The following is a 25,930-nucleotide window of genomic DNA, read 5'->3' as shown; positions in this document are numbered from 1 at the left end:
GTAAAGACACTGACCTAGAGCTGTGGTTTATCTCCCCCCTACTGTTAAGCATCATAGCTGGGCAAGTATGCTTATGCAAACATGATGCTAGAAGTCCTCCTGCTATGAAGACATGTAAGTGCTTATATGGGACAACCCATCAATAGACAGCATAGACTAAACAAAAGAAGATGAAAATATCCTTATGTAGATGTTACATGCTCTTAAAATGAAGGCAGGGATAAAATTTAGCTAGTGTTTCACAAAGAGCTTCCTACCAGTGATTTTTTTTTTAAATAACCCAGTCTGTATTTCAGACTGAGTTATTCTCTACCTTGACCTGAGCCCTCTACCATCTAGAACTTACAGCCCAATATTTTCCTGCAGACATTTTCCCTTTTTGTCTTTGCCTTCTACCTTACTGTTGTCATTGTGGTACAGTAACAGGAACCACACATAGAGACATGAATGGCAGGAGATAAGTTTCAAAGCATTTGCACAGAAACAGGGTTAGTACAACTAAATCAGATTTTACTCTTCACATATGTACTGGTCAGCTTCTCATAATGGGATTTCTCTTAACATATTTCTCCAGGAACTATTGATACATGGTGGTGGAAGGAGATTGTTTCACAGTACTGATTTCATTATGTGTAGTAGTAACTATCTGCATTTACATGATGTTTTTCTGGGCATCTGTAGGTCAACATTTCCAAGCTGACAGCAGTACCCAGTAAGCCTGGCTAGGAGTTGGAGAGTTAGTTCCTACACCTTGATCACAGTGTGGACAATCTGTATTTTTGGGACCTCTTTTTTCTCCACAGATAGCTTTGTCCAGAGACCTTCAAGACCATCCACAGAAACAGTCCACCACAACCCCCCAACCATTGAACTGTTGCATCGTTCTAGATCGCCCATCAGTAACAACCACCGTCCATCACCAGATCCCGATCAGCGACCACTCAAGTCCCCTATGGACAACACTATCCGTCGCCTCTCCCCAGCCGACAGGGTGCCGGGAACGAGGCATCATCATGAGAACAACCAGCAAGAGCCTTATCCTCTCTCAGTGTCCCCAGTAGAAAACAACCACTGCCCGCCTCCTTCTGAGGTGCTCCAGAAGCCCTCCAGCCCTCGCCAGGAGAACACCAGGGTCATCCAGCTGATGCCCAGCCCTATCATGCATCCTTTGATATTGAACCCCAGGCACTCCGATTTCAAACCACCAAGGCTGTCTGAGGATGGGCTGCACAGGGAAGTAAAGCCAATCAACCTGTCCCACCGAGAAGAGTTAGCTTATATGAACCACATCATGGTGTCTGTATCCCCTCCTGAGGACCATGCAATGCCAATTGGAAGAATAGCAGGTAAGTGACATTCTCGAGGCTGCACCAAAGTTGATGCTCTTCATTCATAACTAACCATGCTTCTCGTTTTCTTTTGCTACTCTGTGACCTCAAGAGTTTACTGGCATTCTGCAAATTTCACTACATCTGTGGCTTAGACAGTTAAATATTAATAAACCAGTTTCATGCCAGGTCAGCAGAGGTGCAGAATGACTTGCCTGTGACCACAGAACGTGTAATTGGTATTGAATCATTTGCATCCTGACACTCACTGTCTCTCTACCCACTAGCAATCCATTTGTTTCACAAGATACCTATCTCCAAAGCCTTGTCCTGCAGAGAAGTAGTTTTCCAAAAGTTGCATTCACATTAGTGTCCAATCCCATGGAAAGGAAAAAACCTCTGTCAGTGCAATGTCCAGCCCATTATGGAGCTGGCAGGATTAATGAAATACCACCTAGGAGTCCTGCTTCATAGCCTTTCCTGTGCTTCTCGCACTAGGATTGTCCCTTTTTACAGAAACAAGGTTGTCTTTGTCCCATGCAAGCCACAGGCACTGTCTCAATTTTGTTATCGTAAATAACTGACATCACAATAGACTGACTCAGGAAGCTGAGGTTACAGAAGATGCTTCTTGTACTCATAAGGGAACTATAAATAGATAGGGAGAGGGCCAAGGGGAATCCAGCCACTTCAGAAATATGCTGAATGCCCCAGTAATCAATTTCTTTTGAGAAAAATTTGTAAATACACACCACACCCAAAAACATTCCATGTATTTATGTTAGCAGTAACCTAACGTGATACCCAGTTCCTGTGGGGTATTACACATGTCCACAGAGGTACATTTTAAAACACCTTGTTCTTTTTTGTCCTTACATGCCTTAAATTTGTTACAGATGTGGTGCTGCCTCAGCTTTAATGAGGAAGATTTTCTATTTTCTTAAGACTTACCACTTTAAACTCCAGAGATACATATCTTACCATCTAGTCAACATCAAGCATAACAAGGACCATGATCCTTTCACATAATAGAAAGATGAGTTAAAGAAATTAGTCTTTTGGCATTTTTGCTTGGCTGACACTTGGTTCCCTCCTTTTGATTTTTATTACCCACACTGTTCTCAGCAAGTTAAGAAATAATGTTGTGGCAGAGAAAATACTCTGCTGGTTGCATCGATGGAGATTTCTTTCCCAGAAAGTATTACTGGAAGATCAAGGGGGTTGTTAATTTTTATTTTTCAGAAGGAAACATTCTGTAAGAATAAAGCCTTGTCTGAAATGAAATGAAGAAAAAATATGGAGAATGGGTGATGGGATAATTTTTTAATTTTTTTCTTACATAATTGGGCATCTTTGGTTTCTGCAGTTTGTGCACTGGGTCCAGTGACACCAGCCCTGTAACTAGTACTTCCACGTCCTTTCCATTCCTATGTTGTTCTCAGGGCAACAGAGCCCAAGCCCATGGATATTTGGGCCTAACACAGTTGCTTGACAAGTATGTAGTAGTATGTACTTAAAATGTTATATTTGCAGGCTTAGGTGCTTTCACTTGCAGTCCCACGGCTTTGCGTAGACCCACCAGCATGGGTGGTATGTCTTAAATAGTTGGTGAAGTATTTCATGCCAGAAAGACCTGAAGCATATTCAGGCATTCAGTTCAGATGAAGGCTGTGCTTTATGGTCAGGGATTGGGGAAGTACATGGCTCATGGTTAGATTTATGTGATTTCTACTGATGAATTCACCAGTGTACTTCCATCAGTGCCCTATGTCCTTTAATTGTAAATGCCAACAAGCCTCACCTGCTGCACAGGCACAAGGCAGTGCTATTCTGGTTGGATTGTAATGGCCCCTGAACTGTAGATACACCCTCTGAAGAGGTCACAGCCAATTTAAAGGTGACAAAAAACCGGATTACTACCAAACATTTAGATGGCCCATGTTTCATGCCTTTCAACTTCATCAGAGCTGTTGAATTCAATGGCAGAATATACTTAGGCCTCCTAGAAAGAAAGTACATACCTGTCTACCTGCTTTCCACCCATCTCACAGCCTTCAATTTAGAGCTCTTGCCAGAAAGTTATTTAATTTCTTTTTTTATATCAGCGTGAATCTATTTTTCATCAGTCAGTAGAGCTCAGGACTTTCTCTCAAACAAAACTCACTGGCTAACTAATCTTTCCTACTTTTTTATGTAATATCATTTTTCAAAATATTAATTTTTGTGGTAAAGGACTTTCCCTTTTACAGCAAAGAATTTCAAGTTGAAGATCTTATCTTATTTTCTAAAGCCATTTAACACTTTTCTAGCAAAGCCAGAGGCATAAAGTATCTTTATATTACTCATCATTGGCTAGAGTTGATTTTGAAAATTATGTTTAGCTATCTTCTGAACACAATATGCACAAGTCTTTCTGTAACTTTGTCAGAACTAGAGGTCATTGTGTTGGGATGATCAAAAGGCAGATTTGCATCCTCTGTAAATACATCAGACAAGGGGTAAACTAAGTAACTCAAGCATCAGCAGTCATCTAGTTAACAGCATGTAAAAATATTAAAATATTAAAAATAGCTCAGAAGTCAGGTTTTGCAGAGCAGTGTAATGGACAGTTTTCCCCACTGGAACTGCTAATTCAAAGCAGCAACACTGCTGGTAGTCAGTTCCTAACTTGGACTCTAAGCAAGCAGGCAGTATATGGCTTACTTTTAGCTCTGAATTTTTTTAATTAGTCAATCTTGGTTCTCCCCAGACAATCTCCAGGGATTTCTCTCTGTGAGGGAAAAAGAGATATCTTTTTTTCTTTTTTTCTGTTTCTTTTCTTTTTTTTTTTTTAACACGGTGGCAGTTTCTGTCAAGAAGGGGCACCTGAAATTAGCCCTTCTGCAGACTGGAAATTCTACGCCCCACAAACCTCTGACTGTGAAGGTTTTCTTAACAAACATTTTAGGACTTTGATATCTTGTGAAAGGTATTTCCCCAAGGTTCAAGGAGAGGTGGGAGTTATTGCATTTGCAGGCATTCATAGTGCATCATGGCTGAGGCAGTCTTTGCAGTCCCGGTGGAACCAAAGCTACCAGAAATGCTTTCTGCAGCCATCCTGAAGTTCTGTTCCCCCATCCTTCCTTGGGAGCACTGCTGTTGACTTTAGCCAGGGCAGATTTTCACCACAAAACTTCATTTATTTTAATATATATCCATGTCCAGCTCAGCTTGTTAGTATGCAGGAAAATGGGAACTGACATATTAGATCTCACCAGAAACCTGTTAGTGGCTTAAAAGAAGACACAGGAATCCCTGCAAGAGGCTGTTACAGGATTATCCAACTACAACCAGGTTAGTTTCATACTAACCTTTATCATATAGAGATTGTCTTAGAAACATCCAAATTAATCTAAAGACATGCTGGTAGTTACTTTTGATTCAGTGACTTAAAACTAATACAGTTCTGGATGTTTCTTGTGAGGGGAAATACATTACCGAGCAGGTTCCTTGGATTTTCAGCTCCCAGTGACCTTTTCTCTCTTTAAGGAGAGAAACGAGTGTCAGCCAGGCAAAAATGCCAAAAGATTAATTTCTTTAGCTCATCTTTCAGAGCTTCTGTACTAGCTCTCTGGGGCTGAAATGCTTGTTCACTAATCCACAGCAGACTCTGGTGCTGAAACTTTGGGATAGAAATATAACAACTCCTTTACTCAAGCACTGCCCAGTACAGATACTAACAAAATGACTGCGTAGGTGTGAAAGGCAGAGTGCTGTTCTAGAGCACTGGCAGGTTCAGCTGGACTCCCCCCAAGGACTACTTGTTCTGTTGGAATCAGGACCCAGTAAAATGCTTTAAGGTCTGGGTTCACTCTGTGTGTGTCTGAAGCAGACCTATCCCATTCATACAAGCAACTTAGAAGGATGAGCATTGCTATTCCTCTGCAGAACCTGACCCTACCTATTGCTTTTGATTCTGCACTGCATTTGGTGGGGAGAAAAATCTAAAGGCAGAGTTGTAACAGTAGACATTTAGAGCTTAAATATCAAAAGACACCAGACACAGCACCTCAGCAGTGTCTCTTCAACTTGGCTACCATGACCAGAGCCCCAGTGCCTGCATTTGCTCCAGATGTGTCAATGTAGCATTTACAACTGTGTCAAGTTGTAAGGATGATCTTTTGGTTTTTTTAACTCATAGTACCAGCAAAATCCTTTGTGCAAATGCACTTTATTATTTATAATGTGTTACACCACACTAGTTTATTTTAATTTCTGTGCAAAATAGCTGTACAGGCACAGTTAACTATGCAATAGCATATGCTGGATGGTGGGGAGGGAGGGTGAAAAGGAAGCAAAGAACAGTTATGCCTATGTAAAGAGGGTAAAAACCTAAGCACAACTTCAAAGTTACAAGTTTTGTAAACTGGTACCATTAGCCTTCAAAGAAGGGCTGGAAAAAATTACGGAAAAGATTATACTGGCTACTGTTGAAAGGTATTTAAAGAATAATGCAGTCATTGGGCACAGTCAGCACAGGTCTACAAAGGGTAAGTCCTGTTTAATTAATTTGATATCTTTGTATGATAAGGTCACCCACCTAGTGAATGAAGGGAAGATGGTGGATATAGTTGTTCTGGATTTTAGTAAGGCTTTTGCTACTGTCCCTCACAACTTGTCCCTTATGGACAAGTTGCATGGCTGTGGGATGAGTGGATTCACAGTGCACTGTGTGAATAATTGGCTGAAGGGCAGAGCTCAAAGGGTTGTAATGAACAGGGCTACATCTATCTGGCTACCAATCATCAGTGGTGTTCCTCAGGGCTCAATTCTAGGGCAAGGCCTGTTCAATGTATTTATCAACGATCTGAAGGCAGAAGTTGAATGCAACTTCAACAAGTTTACAGATGATACCAAGCTGGGAGATGCTGTTGACTCTTTTGAGGGACAAGATGCCTTGCAGAGGGGTCTCTATAGATTGGAGCATTGGGATTGATGGGATGAAATTTAACAAGTCCAACTGGTAGATTCTGGACCTGGGGTGGAGTAATTGCCAAGCACAAATATAAATGGGGAGAGAAATAACTGGAGAGCAGCCCTGCAGAGAGGGATCTGGGTGTGCTGGTCAACATCAGGCTCAGCATGAGTCACCAGTGTGCCCTGACAGCCAGGAGGGCAAACAACATCCTGTGGTGTATCAAACACACAGCCGTTTTTTAGGACAGCACATAACATTGCCTACCTGTATACACGCCTGAGGCTGCCAATGCTGTCCTCATCACTGTCATGATTTATGATGCCAGCAGGATTTGACAGCATAGTTGTGACTGGTGGGCTTTTGTAAAGCACAGACTTTGGGGACAGCTTTTACAAGACAGTCGCAGCAGCTGAATAGTTACAAGTTACAGACTGGCAAACTACAGAAAACCAAAACAGTAGTTCACTTTAGCATACTGAGTTGTAAGTGGTGAGGGTTCAGTGCCTGCTTTCCAGGCAGCTGAGCTTCCTTTCTGTAGGGCAGCAACTCATACAGACAGATCAGAGCCTTTGAAGAACCTGAAAATCTTGGTGTAGTGGCTACCCTGTCACTCCCATTTGGATATGACAATGATAATGTCACTGGCCTTGTTTAATCACTTGCCCTTGCAGTCATGTACACTTCTACATTTCCACTATATGCCATGTCTATTTTGAGGCCCTTGTGGAAAGCCAGACTACTATAGACACTGAAGTATGAGTGAGAGTCAAAGCTCTTAGGGTTCATATTCATAGGAGAAGTTTTCATTATAACATTATATATTATAACGTAGCATTAACAATTAATTTCAGCATGAAAGTGTGCCTTCCGTGCCAGTTTAACTAATGACACTCAAGCTGAAACAATAGCTGAATAGCAATAGCTTGGATAGGTGGTTGTAGATTTTCTGTGAAGTGTCTTGCTTCACAGCTGCCTATACTCTTACTGCACAGTTACAGAAGCAGAAATTTGCAGTCAGGGCTTGTTTGGGTACACTCAGATGCCAGGACTGACCAAGCCAGAGGAAAGCTTGGTCATTTAGATTTCATTCCATTCTTCTCATTACTGAACTGCAACATTTACATATGACAGCTAGACATTTAAGTGGGTTCAGAGTATCCTAAGCATCCCTTGGGATCAGCAGGATGTTACACACTTTTTTTTAAGAAACTTACCCTTTAATGAAAACAGGTCCCTTATTTTCCCTGTATATTGTATGCTTTCTTCAGGCTAGAGTTGTGTTGATAATTCAGATTTTCTTCTACAAAGCAAACTTGAATCACTTCAAATCCTCTTAGTTAAGCGAGGAAAATGCACTATCATGTTTACAGTATTGATACTACACTATCTTCAGAGACAGGCCTATATAAGTCTGTCTTTAATACTAGTCAGTTAGAAGTGGCATACATAGGTTTCTGTCAGTTTACATTAATTCAAATGCACACCATTAAACTGGTTAGACTACTGTTTTCCATCTCCATTGAGGGAAAGGAAGGGAGAGTTTGGCTGTGTCTCAATGCGGAGATTTAATCCCAAGAAGGGGAGGTCACATTTCAATTTTCTCCAAGGGACCTATGAGAAATTGCAGGTTTACAACTTACGACATCCCTTCAGGAGGGACTTCTGGGAGCACACCAGGAGCCACGTCCTCCAGCCATGCTCACACCTCTCAGAGTACTCAGGGCTTTCTGATGGAACACAAAAGTGAGGTTCATGTGTAGTAGTCTAGCACAGGCTGGAAGAAAAAAAAACCAAAAACACAAAAACAGCAGTCTAAACCCAAGGTTGAACTGTCAGAATACAGCAGAGATTCTCACGTTGTGGCGTTAAAAACTATTGCTCTTGTTGGTAATGCCTTTGCTGCAGTTAAGTCGCTCCTGCTTTTGCCAGCTTCTCTGAAGTACAGTTCCAAGGGTAAAGCTTCATTCTTAATTCTTAAATTCCCATCACTAAAGTGTTCTGATGTCAAAGAGGTTGTGAGGTGTTTGTAAGATGTGCATGTGAGCAGGCAGAAGTTGAATTTCCCCTTCTCTGGTCATTACCCTTCATGAGCAAAAAACGTGAGAAAAAGCCACAAGAGAATCAGAGGCGGGTTTCTTTAGCAAGGGTCTTTTCTCCCACTGTGGTAGAGCAGGAAAAGAATGGCCCTTGAAATAATACTGAATATGTCACTCTGTTTGGTGGGAATGGGGGGATGAAACAGAACAGGACAGGAAGAAAAAAGACTTTCTTAGTACAACAGACTGTAGCTTTCAAAGTCTTCATCTATCAGACGGTCTGTCCCCCATCTATTACATATTCTTTGTGATTTGAGTGCTCTTTTCTATGATCACATGAGGGATATGAAGCTTTTGGATCCTCCTTTCCTGTATATGTTTTTACTGCCAAAGACAGAGCTTGGCCTCATCTTGCTGTGTTATTTTTACAACCACACAGCACAACTGTTAGCAGCATGACTATCTCAGGTTTCTGCTCTCCTTATGCCTGATCTCCCACTCAGTATATTTCTTGTAAAACAGAAGCAACATACAACTGTTGTATTGTGATCTGGCAACCTCTATCCTCAGCCCCAGCTTGAATGTAGAGTTGAACAAACAGTGGTCTGTCAAGAGGTTTCTCCACAAAAAATCTTGGCTTTACTGTACCAGCTTAACATCCTGCTTCCAGCAGCAACATTCATGGAAAGAAAACTATTTTCCTTCAGTAACCTGAACATGGATTAACAAACAATGGTGAGCAGGACTGCTCTATCTCAGCGTCAGTGCTCCCCCAGTCCTCAGAGCCATTTGACCCCTTAATCATGAGACTTGGCTACTTTTTTCTTCTAGTTTTGTCTGCTAAAATAAATATGCCATAGATAGATACTGAGGCTGGATTGTGTTTCAACACAGCAGTAATTCTACTGTAATTCTACTGTAGCTTGTCTCCCACCACTCCCAGGGTGGGAGACTTTCACTGCTGGGACCGAAGTCCCTTCACTGCGGGCGGCTCCAGTGACTGATGGGTCCCTGCGTGGCTCCCACACACCCCACTCACACAGTCAGACCCGGTTTCCTCACTGGTCTTACCCTAGTTTTCCCATAGTAGATGTCTAGTTCCATAAAGCCATTTATTCTGTGCAACAACATTTATTCTGTGCCTCCAAGGAGGACCCCCAACAAAAGAACCCCTGGGCTATCCCCTCACAGTCTACCCCCAGGCAAGTCTCACACCTCCTCTGGAGTCTTTGGCTCTGGCTGTGTCTCTCAGTGTCCATCCAGCTCACTGGTACCACCCATCTTCATGCCCTTTGTTACGCAGAAGGTTGGCAGTTCACCACCTCTTGGTCTCTCTGGGCTCCCACCCAGAGCTCAATCTGCATCTCAAACTGCAGCTTGCAAGGCGAGCTACCTGCACCAAGCGTGTTGCTCAACTTGTCTTTCTTTCTCAGTGTGCTTTCTGTTTCCTAGTTGTTTTTTTTACCATGGAAGGGGTTTTCAGCAAGAATACAGGAGCTGATTTGATAAGGCCTATCCATATGTCTTTCCTCTCCTTTGCAACAGCTTTATTTTTCCTCCCTCTCCATTTGCGTGATGAAAGCGAGTTAACTGAATAGTTGTCATTGTACTCCTGAAAGACATTACAGTATCAGCCAGTCTGATGAACTACATGCACCAGTTAGGTAGCCAAAAGATTCATTTGACTTGTCAGAGAGCTGTGCCTATTGCACAGTTAACGATGTGGTGAAAGTGCAGTTACAGCTCATCTCCATGCCAAGCGCAAACCACTCCAGGACTTAGGAGTTCTCTCCCAGTCTTTTTTATTTTCCATACAACAGCCAATAACCTTTGTGTTTTCTTGGTTCTAGCTACAATTTAAACAAATCCAGATGCTCCAAAGTAGTGTTGTCTTCTCAAAGACTTACTGACCTTCTCCAGCAAGGGGGATGGTCACAGACAGGCTGAAGGTCAGTGGGACCTCCTGTGCCTCTGCCTCTTTTCTGCCCACCCTTGCCTGCTCTGCCAGTGAAGTCTTGCCACCTTCTTTGTCCTGGCATTAGAATTCATCAGATCTTCCTACCTGCAGAAATAACAGAAAGATGTCTGATGTTTTTTGCGGGGTTTGTTTTCTTCTGTTGAAGTGATTTAAGTCAGCTCATAGAGAAATCTTAACAATAGAGCTAGCATGAGGTAAGCAGCAGCAAGAATGGATGATAAAATGGAAGGGATATCAAGACCTTCTTCTTGCACCAGCTGAATTTTATCAGTTCATCATTTTGATACCGTGAGCGTCACCATTTGAGCTTCACACATGCTTCAGGTGTGCTTACAGAAACCAGAGTACTAGAGAACTTCTAGAGAAATCCTGTTCATTACTTTCAGTTGTGAACAGCCATTGTTTGCATCACTCTAAAGAAAAGCAGCTGAAGCACAAACCACCTTGTAAAATAAAGGGTTAGGGTTAGAGAGCTGGGGAGAACTGGTAGAAATCACAGAACTATTTAAGTCAAATGGTATCATGCTGGAGAAATTTTAGGCTGACCTACTCAGCAAGGGGTAAGGCCTCAGCTGATGTCAGAGGGAATATGACAATGTTACTTTGGCATCTCTTCCTCTGTGAAGCCACTTTGGGTTCCAAGTCATTCAGCAGCCAGATCAAATGCATTTTATGTAATGATCTTCAGTGCAAGATGTAAGTGGGTCTTGCAAAACATTTCTGTGGTTACAAGAGGATTTTGGTAGTTGATACATGAAGAGGGCCAGCTCTGCGCCGTAGGCCTCTTTTAAACAACAGAGGTCTCAGATACAGTGTGTATTTTAAGAAATATTGCATGGGAATGTTATATTCTGAACAAAAGAGGTCTTTAGTATATGCCTATGCTGTTAACAGCATTATTTAGTCCTAGGGAGGAAAGATGTAAGACCTCTCACTACCGTGACGTGAAGATGACCTTGGCCAAATGATACTAGAGAAGTCATTCATAATGGCTGGACAAATGTCAAAATACTAGGAACCTAAGATCCGTAATATTTAATTTACAGATCATTTTGAGATGGTATTTCAATTCTAAAGGATATTTTATCATATAGCCATTAGGAAGTCTTTACATGCCAGTGTTCTTTAGGCGTATATTCAGAAGACTGTGCCTGTAGTCTTAAACAATATGCGAAATGAAGAATCTGTAATACAGACTCACAGTGCCTATTTGAGTGTCACAAGGGATTCTTAATGACAATATTTATAGTCTCCCCTTTTATGTAGCATTACCAGAGCTGTGCTGTAAGTAAACAGAGCTTTTCACCAGAAAAGAGAAATTTGAATTTTACCATGCCAAGGAAGAGTGGCTGAGGTTTGGGCACTTCTGCTATGTGAAAGGAGGGGTTAAAAATACAGCCAATAGGCAAGTGTGCTGCTATGAGTGGAGTCTGAAGCCAGCATTTAAACCGTAAAAATTGCTGTTTATGAGAGAGATTTCTTTATATTTTGTAAACCCCAACTGCTCTATCTCATCTCCCCCACCCTTTCCAGAGCTGGGTAGCTGCCTGTTCTTCTTATGCATAGTGTCAACTATGGCAGGCAAGCAGCAGCCAAGAGACTGAGTGGAAAGGCAGCCCCCAAGGCTTTACTCTAGGTCTGCCAACCTTAGGACTGTACCATACACAGCTGTATTTGCAGGAGTGTGAAACTGCTGCCTCTTGCACATGTAGGGCAGTGTTTATAACAGACATTTTGAGAACCAGCTAAGTACTCTACACCTTATCACTACCTCAAGCATAACTATAAAAGTCCCTCTAGAAGCACTAGCTGCAAGAGGAAGGTTGTAGCCATTCCTCTCCATTTGAAGGTACAGTTTGCCCTAATGCCCAGCTAAGTATGTAGTTCAGTCTGTACAGCGGAGAAAATGATAGGACTTGGAAATTCCAGTGTTTAGGAGCCTGCCACATTGCTGGGCCATTTGCCACCTTCCCACTCTGACTAGGTTGTTTGATACTGCATCACCTTAAAGCCTCTTAGACCCAGCTCTACCCACAGCTAAATCCCTTTACCTTCATACTGTACAAAGTTCAACCATCTGAATTCATTTTAGAAAAAACGTATGTGCGTGTTAGGGGGAAATGATGTTTCCTCGTGCTACGGAGGCACAATTATTTTCTCTGTAAGTTTATTGTAGCCAAAAGGCAGGAAATTGCAGCATGCAATTTAGGTACCAGCCCTGACTCAATTCTCCTATTGAATCCCCCACAATTTTAAACTTGGTTGGCCTCAGAAACATCCATGTGCTTTCTTGTCATTCCTCACTATCCAACACACACCCTGTGGAGAGTCCCCTCATGCAAGTTTTTTTGAGGCCTTCTGACAGCCAAGGAAGTGATTTGGTTCTCATGGAGTCATTCACACCATCCAGACTTTCCTCATACAAGTGATTTACTCTTACAAAACAACTATCCACATACAAGTTCTCCTCTCTGTTTCTCTATCCTTCCTGAAAATTCGCATAACAATTTTGACCTTCCTGGAGGATGCAACTTTCCATATCACAGAATCACAGAATATCCTGAGTTGGAAGGCACCCACAAGGACCATCAAAGTCCAACTGCTGGCCCTGCACAGGACAGCCCCAAAAATCCCACCATGTGCCTGAGAGCATTGTCCATCATCTTCATCAGCCTTTTGTGAAAATGCCTCTTTTCTCAGTGGAAAAACTCCTTTTAAAAGCATTTTCTACCATTGCCTCTTCTTGGGTTTTGACCTATTTCATAGTCTTGCAGTGTACTTCAAATGGGCTCTACTATAATCCAAATGCATTACAGTCTCTAAGAGTTATCAGGTAGTCTTTGACCTATAGTCTGTAATATCCTATTAAAGATGGTTTCTGCTGGCCTATTGGTAGATTATTTCATTTGCTGATCCTCTGTCAGTTAGTAGACCCTTCCAGGACCTTTTTACTTTTTTACCATGCAGTCTGTGGAGAAAGATACTTAGGGTGTAAATCATCTGTGGTTAAAATCAAAAAAAAAGTCCCAGAGTGCCCATGCTCAAATTCCTAAAGGTCTCCCATGTGAAACCTGAAAGCAGGCAAGCTGATTTAGGTACTCTGCAAACAAAGCTCATACTAAAGTGTGCTGCAAGGCATCAACTGGTCCACGATAACTAACATTGTGCATGCTCATAGCTCTCAGCTCTGGTGAGAAGAAATGCAGGGAGCTGAATCTTTCCTACTGGTGTTTAATGGTTTTTATTTCCTATTTGCAGTGGCTTGAGACACAGTTACCATAGTTACCCTGATGCTCATTAAATTATTGCAACTGAGTCATATATCTAAACTTGCTGATAGACAACTATACCGTTTGAAAACAAGTTTTTAAGTGGTTGTAGGAACCAAGCAGAGGTTTCAAGGATTTTCAGTTTTCTCGTTGAAGCAAACAGCAGTCTAACATACTTTGGTGGTTGTGGTTTTTTGCAAATTCCACCAGCCTACTAAATGCCTCTGCAAGTCTGAGCAGCTCAGTCAGTTCAGAATATGGGACCAAGTCCTTGGTCACTTAGGACTTCCTTGTGAAGATCTGAAGATGCAGATCTGAGTTCTTCTCATTTGAGGTATATTTATATTCAAGCTTACCCTGAATCCATTCTAAAAATTAAGTGAACAACAAAAAACAAATATGCACTTGAATCCTATCTCTTCTTAGCATCTGAAGCTCTCTTGTTAATCTAACTATTTGACACCTAGACATCTTAGGCTGATTTTTTTGGTGTGCTTCCTTGGTTTTGTGAAGAAAGGGAAGCCGGTGGGGGTGTTGGTGAGAGAGAGAGATTAAAACTAATATTGCCTATTGGAAATAATGAGGTGAAAGTCAAGTTTAGTGTAAATCATATCTCTGCAGCACTTGGAAATATTAGCTATAAGGTGCTATAATCAGAGGCTATCTGATCCAGGTTGGACATTCAAGAATATGACAAAGCCTGACATTGACTTGTCTCTGCGGGAGCGCCATCCCTCCAGTTGAGCCCAAGGATTCTTGCACTAAAAAAACATTTTCTATACATTTCTGACATTGAAAGAGTCCTGGAATGAATTGCACATGTGTCAAGGAATCGCTTATATTGGCTCTTACTATCATTTTACCTGAGAATCTCACACAATATTAAAAGGCACAAACCAGTAGAGCAATATAATCTCCCTTCTCTTGATTGATAAATGAAGTCTAGAAAAGGTTTCTTCTAATATGTGTATGTATGTGTGTCCAAAAATATTGACAGAAGGGCAATGGAAGAACTGTGTTTTCCGAGTCTGTGAGAGGGAGGGTAACAGAAATTAAAGTGGTAGCCTCTCATTTTCAGGCTCTTTTTACAGACCTCCCACAGGGAAGTCCAGGGAAACTTGTCCTCAGGTTTTATTTTTTTAATTAAAACCTAGAAAAATTTCAAAGGGGAATGGACATTTTTCTGTGGAAAATGTTTTTCTGTGAAAAACATTAATGAAAATAAGGTTTTTCCAACTAAAAAGTCTACCTCTTTCCTTTCACATTTTTCCTCTTGTAGATGTTATGGATGAGATGACCATCAGGGTAGTTTCAGCTAGAACAGTTTTTGCCAGATGTCATAGACTGCTTTACTCTTCATAGGAAAGAGTAGACTCTGGTAGAAAGAGTCTGTAATAAGGGCACTGGTTTTAGAGACAGTACAGGTTTCAGAGATACTCTTGACTGTTTGAAAGTGGAAAAATACCATAAATAATGTTAATATATCTAACCATTTCAGGTGTGCTCATTAAATGTGCTATTCATATCCTTTTTCAAAAAGCATTTTATATTTTCATACTGAACATGTCATCATCCCCATTGTAACACATGCCAGCTCCAGATAGACAGGCAGGAATAGAAATACAGGCTGACAAGAATCCATTTTAGCACTTGTAAGCTGGATGTCTTTGGTTGCCAGCCCTTGAACAACTCTAACAAGCCATCTCTCAGAGGTTGGTGCTGCTTTCAAAGTAAAACGCAACCCTGTGGCCATCTTAGGAATCTGGCCAGTTGAGCTATAAAAACCCTGGCAGCAGTAACATCCCCAGCTCTGTACAATTCTCTTGGCATATTTCATAGTTCCCAGTTATGCTGTGCTGTGCACACACACTTCACAAACAGGAAGTAGGAGCAGCTCAGCTCTTGGCTTCCTCGGTCTCAAGAGACTGCCATGAAACTGAAAAGCACTAAACTCAAACCTAAATCTCTGTTAGACCTTTAATTAGCGACCTAAGTAGTGTTTTTCAAGAGGAAATTCCAATTCAATTATCCAAATAGAAAGTATTTACCCACTCAATAGCATTTAAGTAATTTTAATACTCGGGGGGGTTTTTCAGGAACCTGAAAAAATAAAAATCAAATTTAAAATGGGAGAAGGTGTCAATTTTGTATTACGTGGAGTATACAAAGGAAAGCTGTAATATTGCCCATGCTTTAGAACTCATATGTTAGCACAGAAAGGGGCAGTCTCAAGCAAGGAGAGCAGGTTGCAAAATTCTTGATTTCTCCACTAAAACAGCCAGCAACAGCATCAGGGCCAACGGTGGTAGTTTTATGTACAATAAACAGGCAACTAAGGTCAGCAGGTCATCTCACACAGCTTTTAATGCGATAAAGATGCTCAGTCAGTGTCAGAAGGACTAGGACGCATCAGAAGAGGCTGTATATTCCAGTACATTTTGCAAACATTACTCAATACCAGCCAAGCCATTTGCATTTCAGATTGCAGCAGCTGTTTCAGCCCTGATCCCAACTGTCCTTTTACTACACATCCACCCAAAAGTTTCCGGAATTAATCCCAAGAAAAAAAAAAAAAGTATTTTCTTGCTTCTCTCTTCACAGACTGTAGGTTGCTTTGGGATTACGTTTATCAGCTGCTTTCTGACAGCCGGTACGAAAATTTCATCCGATGGGAAGATAAGGAATCCAAAATATTTCGGATAGTGGATCCCAACGGGCTGGCCCGGCTGTGGGGAAACCACAAGGTAAGGAAGCAATGCAGTTTTCCTCCTACAGCGCTTCACCTCTGGTAACATTACAGGATTCACTTATAAACAGGGGGAAAACGAAGAAAGGATGTGCATATAAATTACTGCTGGAAAGCAGTATATTTCTAATGTATGTAGAATGTTTCATTCTACATACATTAGAAATATAAACCACCCATCCTCAAGCACTAAAACCTAGTCTTCATATAGAAAAACCTCTTGGTTTGGTTTAGAAGCATTTAGATATAAATGCCCGTAATTATAAAATTAGGAGTGCAAGAATTAACAGTCCGTCTTTCTCAAGGCGTCTTATCTCTTTTGGAAACCTCATGCTAAGGATATTCTGATTAGATGTGGTCTACAAGGAGCCCTGTTCAGTAATTTGGCAGGAGCTTTCTGTCTGTGTCCCTGTCTGTACCAACTTTCAGACTTCACATACTGTCCTGTGACAGACACGAAATGCTGCAAGAGTGTGTATTTCCTTTTAATAGGGCAATTCTGCTTTGTTCTCTGGAAAGAAGTTACTGATTTTTGCAGCTTGAGACTGAGTTACATATAGATATATCTATATGTGTATAAGTATATTCATATGAATGTATGAGTAGTCAGCATGGATTTACAAAAGGGAAGTGCTTGACCACTGTAACATATATCTACAATGAAGTTATCAGCTTGGTGGATTCAGGGATAATAGTGGATATAGCTTATCTTGATTTTAGAAAGGCTTTTGAGACTGTCTCACAAAATAGCCTCATAGACAGACTAATTAAGTATGCCCTAGACAAGAATAGAGTGAGGTAGATTGAAAACTGGCTGATCTGCTGGGCTGAAAAGATTGTAATCAGTGTCCAGTCACTAGTGATGTTACCCCAGGGATTGATTCTGGGGGCAGTACTGTTCAATGTGTTCATTAATGACCTGGATGATGGGACAGAGTACCTCTAGCAGGTTCTCAGACAATACAAAACTGGGACCAGTAGCTGATACACCAGACAGTTGTGCTGTCATCCATATGGATCTGAACATGGTGGAGACGCAGGCTAACAGGAATATTATGAAACTTAGCAAGGAGCAGTGCGAAGTCCTCCCCCAAGTGAGGAATGACCTGAGGTGGGACTTCACATTGCCTCGTGTTGTGTTTCATGAGATCCCAAGTGCGGGACTGTTTTACTAGGAAGATGGTCAGACACTGGAGCAGGTTGCCCAGAGGAGACTGTGAAGTCTCCATTCTTAGAGATATTCAAAATCCAACTGGACACAGTCCTGAGCACCCATCTCTGGTTGATCTCGCTTTGAGCAGAGGGACTGGACTAGGTGGTGTCCAGAGGTGCCTTCCAACCTCAGCTATTCTCTGATTTTATATATCAGCATACATAGCCTATAATCTTTATAAGGTCAAGATTTTCTCATGTGACATATTGCTTCCAAGAACATCTGTCCTAGAGCTGCAACACTGGGAATGGAGAGTTGTGCCCTTACCCAACCTGCATGCTAATTGGGCTGTGCCATCATGTCTCATGCTGGGTGTCTAAAACTGAAGCTACTTCAGACCACTAGCTGCTTGGGTAAAACAGTGGCCTTTTGGCATATAAGAAATGGAAGAAGCACACACAGTATTTCAGGGGGCTTCCCAATGAGAAGAATCCAGATTTTGCAGGGAAAACATGGTCCCTGTTAGTGTTTAATTGCTACAGGAGCTCTTTATGAGGCCTCTCTTAGCAGAACTATTGTGGTCAGGGCAAGCAGGGGAGGTCTGCTTTTATGGAACATTTTAGGCAGGTGGATCAGTCTCATTTAATAAAGCCAAACTCCTAACATGGAGGCTCACAGAGCAAAAGCGTGCTTGTACTAGTTTGATGTGTTTTGCTCATGGCAAGGTGGCTGCTTTATAGTTGAGCAAACACAGCTTTGCCAGGATAGTTGTGTCTCTGCTAGGAGTCTCTTTGCCAGCATAATAAGCACTGCTCTTTGGACCAGCAAAATGCTCTTCATGTAGGCACAGCCTAAGGGGCTGATCCTGCTATCCCAGGTCAGTACTATGGGGGCTGCTCATCTCTGCCAGTGCCCATCTCATTTGCCTTGTGACACTCAGCTTCAGCAGGGCCATACTTCAGTATACCACAGTGCTCTGGCTATGGCCTTTGGGGTCAGCAGCTCCCAAAACAAAGGGGAGGAGCTTCCTGATTTACAATCTAATGGGCTTCTTGATTTACACCTGTATAACAAGAGGACAAATGGGCTGTCAATCTCTACAGTGTTCTGTAAGCATTAATTAGTTAATGCAGGGAAATCTCAGAGGAAAAGTGCTCTTAGCAGGGATTACTGACAGATTCAGTGTATTTGCCACTGTTCTTAGGCTTTTACAAAACATGTTTTCTTTAAGAACAGGCCCGTCACATCCCACTTGGCATAAGCACCTCCCTCCATCTAATGTCTCCTCTTGTAGTTAATTAAGTCTTTTGTTACCTGTGTTTCAAGAAAATGTAGAAAAACCTCACTCGGAATTTTTGATAGATTTCTTGTTTAAATTGCCCTGATTGAAAAGAGATGCACAAAAATTTGGTGATGAGGGCTGTGGGGGCAGAATGGACCTGCAAAGAGAAGAGTGGAACATGTAATTTCTTGAACTGACCTGGTTACTTTAGCTAGCTGTGATAGTTCTGCAACTCCTTTTGGGGCTTAGGCAGGTTTTAATGAATCATCTCACCACATTTTTGCTTTTTTCTTTCGAAAAAAAAAACAGAACAGAACAAATATGACTTATGAGAAAATGTCCAGAGCTCTACGCCACTACTACAAACTAAACATTATCCGGAAGGAGCCAGGACAAAGGCTTTTGTTCAGGTAATTTTCTTTCTTTGCTATTCCTTTCTACAGACCATTAGTTTTTGAAGATGGAAAATGGAATTGTGTGTGGGATACTTCATTGCCACAGCTATAAAACAGGTGACAATGGCCATACATTTATAAAAGCTGCTTGCCATCTTTCAAGGCAACCACACCAACTTAAGAAAACACAGGCCTGTTTCCATGATCAGTGGAGTCAAGAGAAGTCTTTACATTCACTTCAGTCAGGCTGTGCCATTGTTTAAGACCTAAGATAAATGATTCAGCTGAACTGCTGGAAAACCCACTCCAAACTGATTTCTCAAACACAGCTGCCAGTGAAAGCTAAGCAGGGATCAGGTATTTCCTCAGATGCATCAGCATCACAGAAGAGAAGCACTGATGACCATGTTTTCAGCATTGCTGCCTTCAAGGAAGAGGGACCTGCGAGAGCTGTTCATAATACCCAATGCATTGGATTGGATGATACAACCAAACATTCAGGAAATAGTGCCTGAAACAGCAATAAACTTGTACAAACTTGAGTGCAGCTAGCAGAGAGCAAAAGCACTCTAGTTCTCTTCAGACAAGACCAGCAAATTCTAGTGTGTATGTCTGACCCATAGAACACTGAACTTGGACCAAAGGCTGCTTTGATGTCCATGGTCTGGATCTAGTACCGTGCTTGGAAAGTAGGAAGGTGTTCTTGGAGTTTGTTTTCTTAAATAGCTAACAGAACTGCAATAGCACTCAAACTATCTGCAGCTGAAAAGGTTTCTTTCTTTAGAATGACTTGTTTATGTCAGGTCTTAGAAGGAAACATAGATGGGGGAAGGAGAGTGAAGGGAAGTTGTAGTCATGGGCAAAATCAGCTGCTTGGTACTATGTTTTTGGTGGAACATTAAAACAAGCTTGTTTCAGTAGCAGCAGTACCAAGGGTACCTGGATTTCTGTGGGCTTGTGTGAAGACTGCATTGCCCTGGGGCAGTTCGTGATTCTGAACACCTTGAAGCCTGCCCTTCAGTGGGGGCATAACAAAAAGAGGAGTCCATCTCTTCTCAACCAGGCTGCCTATTTTCTCAAAATCTTAATGACCTTGGAGACCTCTGTTCCTCTGTCAGACATGCCCAAATTGACCAACAGATTCAAAGGTCACCAGGGAACATAAAACATGAGCATATAAACCTCATTTCTTTCGGAAACTGAGGGAAAAAAAAAGAAAACAGTAAAGCATTTTTTTGCACAATTCTCTAATAAAACTTTTTGAAGTTGTTTTCTTAGACCTATTTATATCTGAAGAGAAAAAGAACAGCTGCAAAAGATCAAGTCATTAATGTGCCTTTCTTGGCTATATCTTGCAAGCACAAAAGTAATAGGAATTGTGACTTTACAAGTAACATGCAGGCAGTTGTCATCTGCAGATACCTGGAGCTTTTAAGTAAAATCGAGTTGGAGAAGGATTTCTAATAGGTTGCCTGAGTGTCTTCTGCAACAAAATAGGTCACAGATACTGTTTCTTAATTAGCTTCTAGTTCTAGGTTGGGTTGGGTTATGATAGGTTGTGTTGTGTTGGGTTTTTTTTAATGTAATCAAATGCTGTTACAAATACCCACGCTTTGATTTCCTTGACATGACTTAAAACACAGACCAAAAAGAACACCTGAAGTACTGTGGTACAGTTCACATCAGCCTTTTCCCCACATGGTAGGGAGAGCAGTGTGATCACTCTCTGATTTGAGTTCATTCTCACGCAAAATCAACAAGACAATCACAGGGTTTAAAGCAAGGCACAGGCCCTTAGGCTTTGGTGCATTTTCACTGTGTAGCCAGGAACAGATTCACCACTCTGGCATATGAGTTTTTCGCTGCCCTAACACCATTTGTATGAGCAGCATTCTTCCAGCATACAGGGAGTGACACAGCAGTGAGTCATAGCCTTTTTTTTTTCCCTAAATGCATATGTGCACATGATTTCCCAGATTAGAAGGGATAGCAAAAGGTTAGTTCCAGGCTATGCTATGTGTTCGCTGAGAGGCTTCAGCAGTGATTTTTCTGGGTCAGTGATAGTAACGAGGCTCCTGTTGGTTGTTTTTGCTTTCACTGGGCCAAGGATACTGAGTGTATCATCAGCCTGAAATAAAATCAGTCCTTGTGATTAACACATTTTGTACTGCTGAATGTTAACCAGTACATCGTTAATGAAAGACTGTGAAATTTTGTAACACTTCCAGAATAAACATCTTTCATCCTACTTTCGCCAGAAATACTTAGTAGTTAGGAGACTGATTTGTGTTGAAACTAGGATTTCATCCTTCCCGTGCCATGCTCTCTTCCTATGCCATTACATTCAAAAAGAAAAGGCAGAGCTTTTCCATGCTACCTCTGTGCAGTAGTACACATAAGCATCCTGGCAAAAATCAAGACTGCAGACTTGATCTGCAGGCTGATGGATGTCCTTTCCCATTTCCTACTGCTGCCATGCCTCCACAGAGGCTGTTTCTGTTTCTAGCCCCCCGCAGACTTACTGCATTGAGAGATTAGTGCTGGGAGCCATGGCATTCATTTACAGAGGATGCTCCTTCAGTACAATTACGCTTGCTACAATCACACAGGAAGAGACTGTCTTTCCTTACAGTTCCCTAGCTCCAAAGCTTTTTCCTTCAGGACTTTTTCCATTTCCCAGAACTCTGACTTGGACCTTGGCTTTTTCCACCACTGTTTCTTTGGTGTTTCTTATTCTTCTCATTCACCTACACACAGGCCCACACAAACCAGTAGCCTTCTGCCTCTCCACACCTTACAAGTGCTTTTGTTTTGAAAGATGTTGGTCATAAAGGTCTTTCATGTTTCTGTCACCAGACACCATAAATGAGTGTACCTGGGGCATACTATCATCTTACATGACCACAGCAAACAATATGAGGGAGAAGAAATAAATATCATTTTTTGGAAGAAAAATGTGGGGTTTGGTTCAGATTTGGGCTTTTAAGGAGCAGGGGTAAATGCCTGTGATTTTTCTGTTTCCTTTCAAGGTATGTAGAGGGGAAGACATCAGTAAGCTGGGAAAAATGTGGGAAATACTAGGCATTGGGAGGATACAGCAAAGATTATCTCAGGAGCTGTAGAGCTCAGGGACCTCAACAACTTGATGAATGGAAAAGCTGAGACCACTGAGAAATCCACTTGTTTCTCTGTTTTGCAGGTTCATGAAGACCCCGGATGAGATTATGAGTGGCCGAACAGACCGCCTCGAGCACCTTGAATCCCAGGAACTGGATGAACAAATATACCAAGAAGATGAGTGCTGAAGGAAACAGGTGCACCACCTCTGTGGGTCCATGGGAGAAACATCTGCCTGGATGGTTGGCATGGTTTGGGAGGGGAAGCAACAACACAGAAGCAGTACTTGAGGTTGCCGCTTAGCTTGAAAACCACACAGGACGTGAAGCACCTTAACAAAACAAACTAACAGGCAGAAGTGGTGCTGGCAGAAAAGCAAAGGGGAGAAAGCCTGGACTTGTGCACTACTTCACTGTTCCTACAAAGTCTCCCTTGAGTTCTTTCCTTTTTTTTTTTGTTGTTTGTTTGAGTTGGGGGGGGGGTTATTGGGTTTTTTTCCCTAATAAACATGCAGTTTGACTTTCCTTATCTTACATAGGACAAGATGTCAGATTATGCTACCATTTTTTTTTAATGCTTTCCTATGGAAATAGAGTGCTTTTATTTTCTGTGCAAGTCTTATGACACAACACTGCATAAACAATAGCAACACAGAAGGGATTTGCTCAAGGCTTCCAGTTTGCTCGGATCAATTTACATGTGCTGCCACTGGGAAATGTCTTGAAGCTACCAAAAGAATTTACCACACATACCTGTCAAAGGAAGAGGAGACACCCTACACATGTAGGCTGAGCTATCATCCCAGGATAGTTTGGGCTCACAGTGCGCACTCTGAGTGGCTATTAACTGCTGGAATATGGACCAAAACCAATCACCTAAGTGCTCCAGGGAGGAGAAAAACAAGTGTGACAAACCTCTGCAGCAGACTATCAGTTATCTTTGCCCTCTTTCTAGCAAAGAAGTGATAGACTGGAGCAGGGGGAAGGGTGGGCAGGGATGAAGACATATATATGTGTATATATATAAAAGTTTCATATATATATATATGTATATATATATAAACCTCCCCAATATTCTCCACAATGCAGAATTTCAGCTCAAAGCTTTTTCCCTTTTTAGGGAAGACTGAAGCATCTCTAATTAGAAAAGGAATAGCATACCTGCTAGCAATTTGGGGGTGAAAGGTGAAGGACTGTTCCTTACATCATAGGGAGAAAGCAAAGGGACTCATCACATGGTTTGTATTACTCAGAAGCCTCTCCAAGGTCATTTTCTGCTGCAGGAGAGGTAGATGATTCATCAATCTGAAAGGTGATGTTAGAGAACTAGAGACCAAATAGCTATACTTATATCTTCTTGTTGATTTTGGCTTTGCTTTGGGATTTGGGGTTTTTTTATACCTCCTACTACCCTCCCCCATCCTACAGCTCTGCCATGAAGGAAGCCTGTCTCAACTTGCCTGTTTTTAACATGATTTAAAAGACAAGAAAAAACAAACCCTAGAGCTGTGTTGCTTTCTTGGTTCGGCATTTTGTTCTGGTTGCAAGGTGCTTCCATTTGGTTTGCTGCACTGAGAGTGCTTTGCATGAGGCAAAGTGCTTACGCCTCGTTTGGTCACAGAAAGCTCAGTAGTCCTTGATGCCTAAGACAAGAGAAACTGCTGGCCTGTTTCATTTCACATAGCTTGGACCACCATGACATGAATATCTGTGGTATCCAGGTGTCCAGCAATCCATCAACAGTGGTCCTTTTAATGGAAGGAAGATCTAGCAGCAGAAATGATGCTTGTGAAGGGAGAAGGTATATAGAGAAACTGTGCAGGAATCACATGCTGTCTGAAAGAACAGCACTTCCACACCAGTTCTGCTTTTAAGCAGAAAGCCTCTTCAATGGGACCATAAAAGAAACTAGACATGGAAAAAATCAAAAGGCTAATCTAATCCATTTCAACCAAAAAACAAGGTACATGCCCATGGTGTTGGTTTAATAGCTTTTATCAGCTATTAAACCAACACAACAATTGGTCTTTCCAAACATTTAACAAGAGAGTTAATCTGTCCAGGGCAAAGTGGCACGCAATGAATAGTGTTGACAGGAGGAAAAGTGCCAGCAAACCCTCAACTCTGGACATGAGGAGAGCAGAATTCAGGCTGCTCAAGGAATTTGTAAGTAAGGTCCCCTGGAAACATGTTTTTGCAGGTGCTGGGGTCCATCAGTGCTGGTCACTTTTGAAACATCACCTCCTAAGGGCACAGGAGCAGGCACTTCCCAAATGTCGGAAGTCAAGCAGGCGAGGCAGAAGGCTGGCTTAGCTAAACAGGGATCTTGGAAATATGGCAAAAAAGCAAGGCGTATGCCCAGTGGAAGCAAAGTCAAGTGACATGGGAAGAATACAGAAATGTTGCTTGCTGCAATAGGGAGAAAATTTGTGTTGCTACAGCTCAATTGGAGATGAAGTTGCCAGAAATGTGGGGGACAATAAAAAGAGTTTTTTCAAGTACATAAGTGGCAATAGGCAATATGGAAATATCCTCGACCCATTACAGGATGGGGATGGTCACCTTACAAAGGGGACACAGACAAGGCAGAGGTGTTTAACACTTCCTTTGCCTCTGTCTTCAACATGGATGACAGACCAAGGGGGTCTCAGTGTCCTTGACTGCGAGAATGATCAACTCCCAGTCAACCCTGAAATTGTGTGGGATCTGCTGCTCCAGCTGGATCCCTGCAAATCTACAGGGCCTGATGGAATTCATCCAAGAATACTCAAAAAGCTGCTGATGTCATTGCAAAACCTCTCTCAATGATTTTTGAGTGGTTTTGGGAATCAGGAAAGGCCCCAACTGACTGGAAACTGGCGAATGTTGTCCTGATTTTCAAGAGGGGCAAGGAGGAGGATCCCAGAAACTACAGGCCTGTCAGTCTCACTTCAGTGCCTGGTAAAGTTATGGAGAAGATTATTCTGGCAGGTATTGAAAAACACCTGAAAGACAATGCAGTCATTGGTCACAGCCAGCACGGCTTCACGAGAGGGAAGTCCTGATTGTCAAACCTGATTTTCTTCTATGACACGGTAACCAATCAAGGGAAGCCAGTTGATGTAATCTTTTTGGATTTCAGTAAAGCTTTCAATACTGTCTCTCACAGGATCCTTCTGGACAAAATGTCCAGCACATAGTCAGATAAACACATCACACAATGGGTGAGCAATTGGCTCACAGGTTGAGCACAGAGGGTAACATCAGACTGGCCACCTGTCACTGGTGGGGTTCTGCAGGGCTCCATCTTGGGCCCTGTGCTCTTCAACATCTTCATAAATTACTTGGATGCAGGACTGGAAGGGACAGTAAGCAAGTCTGCAGGCCACACAAAACTCGGAGGAGCTGTTGACTCCCTCAAAAGCAGGAAGGCCCTGCAGAGAGACCTCAACAAATTAGAGGACTGGGCAGTCACCAACCTTATGAAGTTCAACAAGGGGAAGTGCCTCATTATGCACTTGGGATGGGGCAACCCTGGCTGCTCATACAGACTGGAGAATGAGATGCTGGAAGTCAGTGCCCTGGAAAGGGACCTGGGGGTCCTTGTTGATGGCAGGTTGGAGTCAGCAGTACCCTGGCAACCAGGAGGGCCAACCATGTCCTGGGGGGTCATTAGGCAAAGCATCACCAG

The 25,930-nt window shown here is 42.1% G+C and overlaps 1 protein-coding gene across 8 annotated transcripts in view; it reads left to right on the top strand.

The window, feature by feature from the left end:
* Positions 1 to 22,811, top strand: part of ETV6 (ETS variant transcription factor 6) — a 130,892-nt gene extending 108,081 nt beyond the window's left edge. For all 8 annotated transcript variants that reach the window (XM_039383835.1, XM_027722285.2, XM_027722284.2 and 5 more), the window contains 4 exons: positions 804 to 1,346; positions 16,170 to 16,312; positions 19,059 to 19,159; positions 22,344 to 22,811. In XM_039383835.1, coding sequence (XP_039239769.1) covers positions 804 to 1,346; positions 16,170 to 16,312; positions 19,059 to 19,159; positions 22,344 to 22,449 — 893 coding nt within the window. In that variant the 3' untranslated portion in view covers positions 22,450 to 22,811. The remainder of the gene's footprint in view (positions 1 to 803; positions 1,347 to 16,169; positions 16,313 to 19,058; positions 19,160 to 22,343) is intronic.
* The last annotated feature ends 3,119 nt before the right edge of the window (positions 22,812 to 25,930 follow it).

Source organism: Pipra filicauda, unplaced genomic scaffold (assembly GCF_003945595.2).
Source record: "Pipra filicauda isolate LSUMZ 115617 unplaced genomic scaffold, ASM394559v2 scaffold327_size997775_pilon, whole genome shotgun sequence".
Classification (NCBI taxonomy): Eukaryota; Metazoa; Chordata; class Aves; order Passeriformes; family Pipridae; genus Pipra; species Pipra filicauda.
Note: the sequence above shows the minus strand (reverse complement) of the source record. Positions and strands in the feature narration are given on the sequence as shown.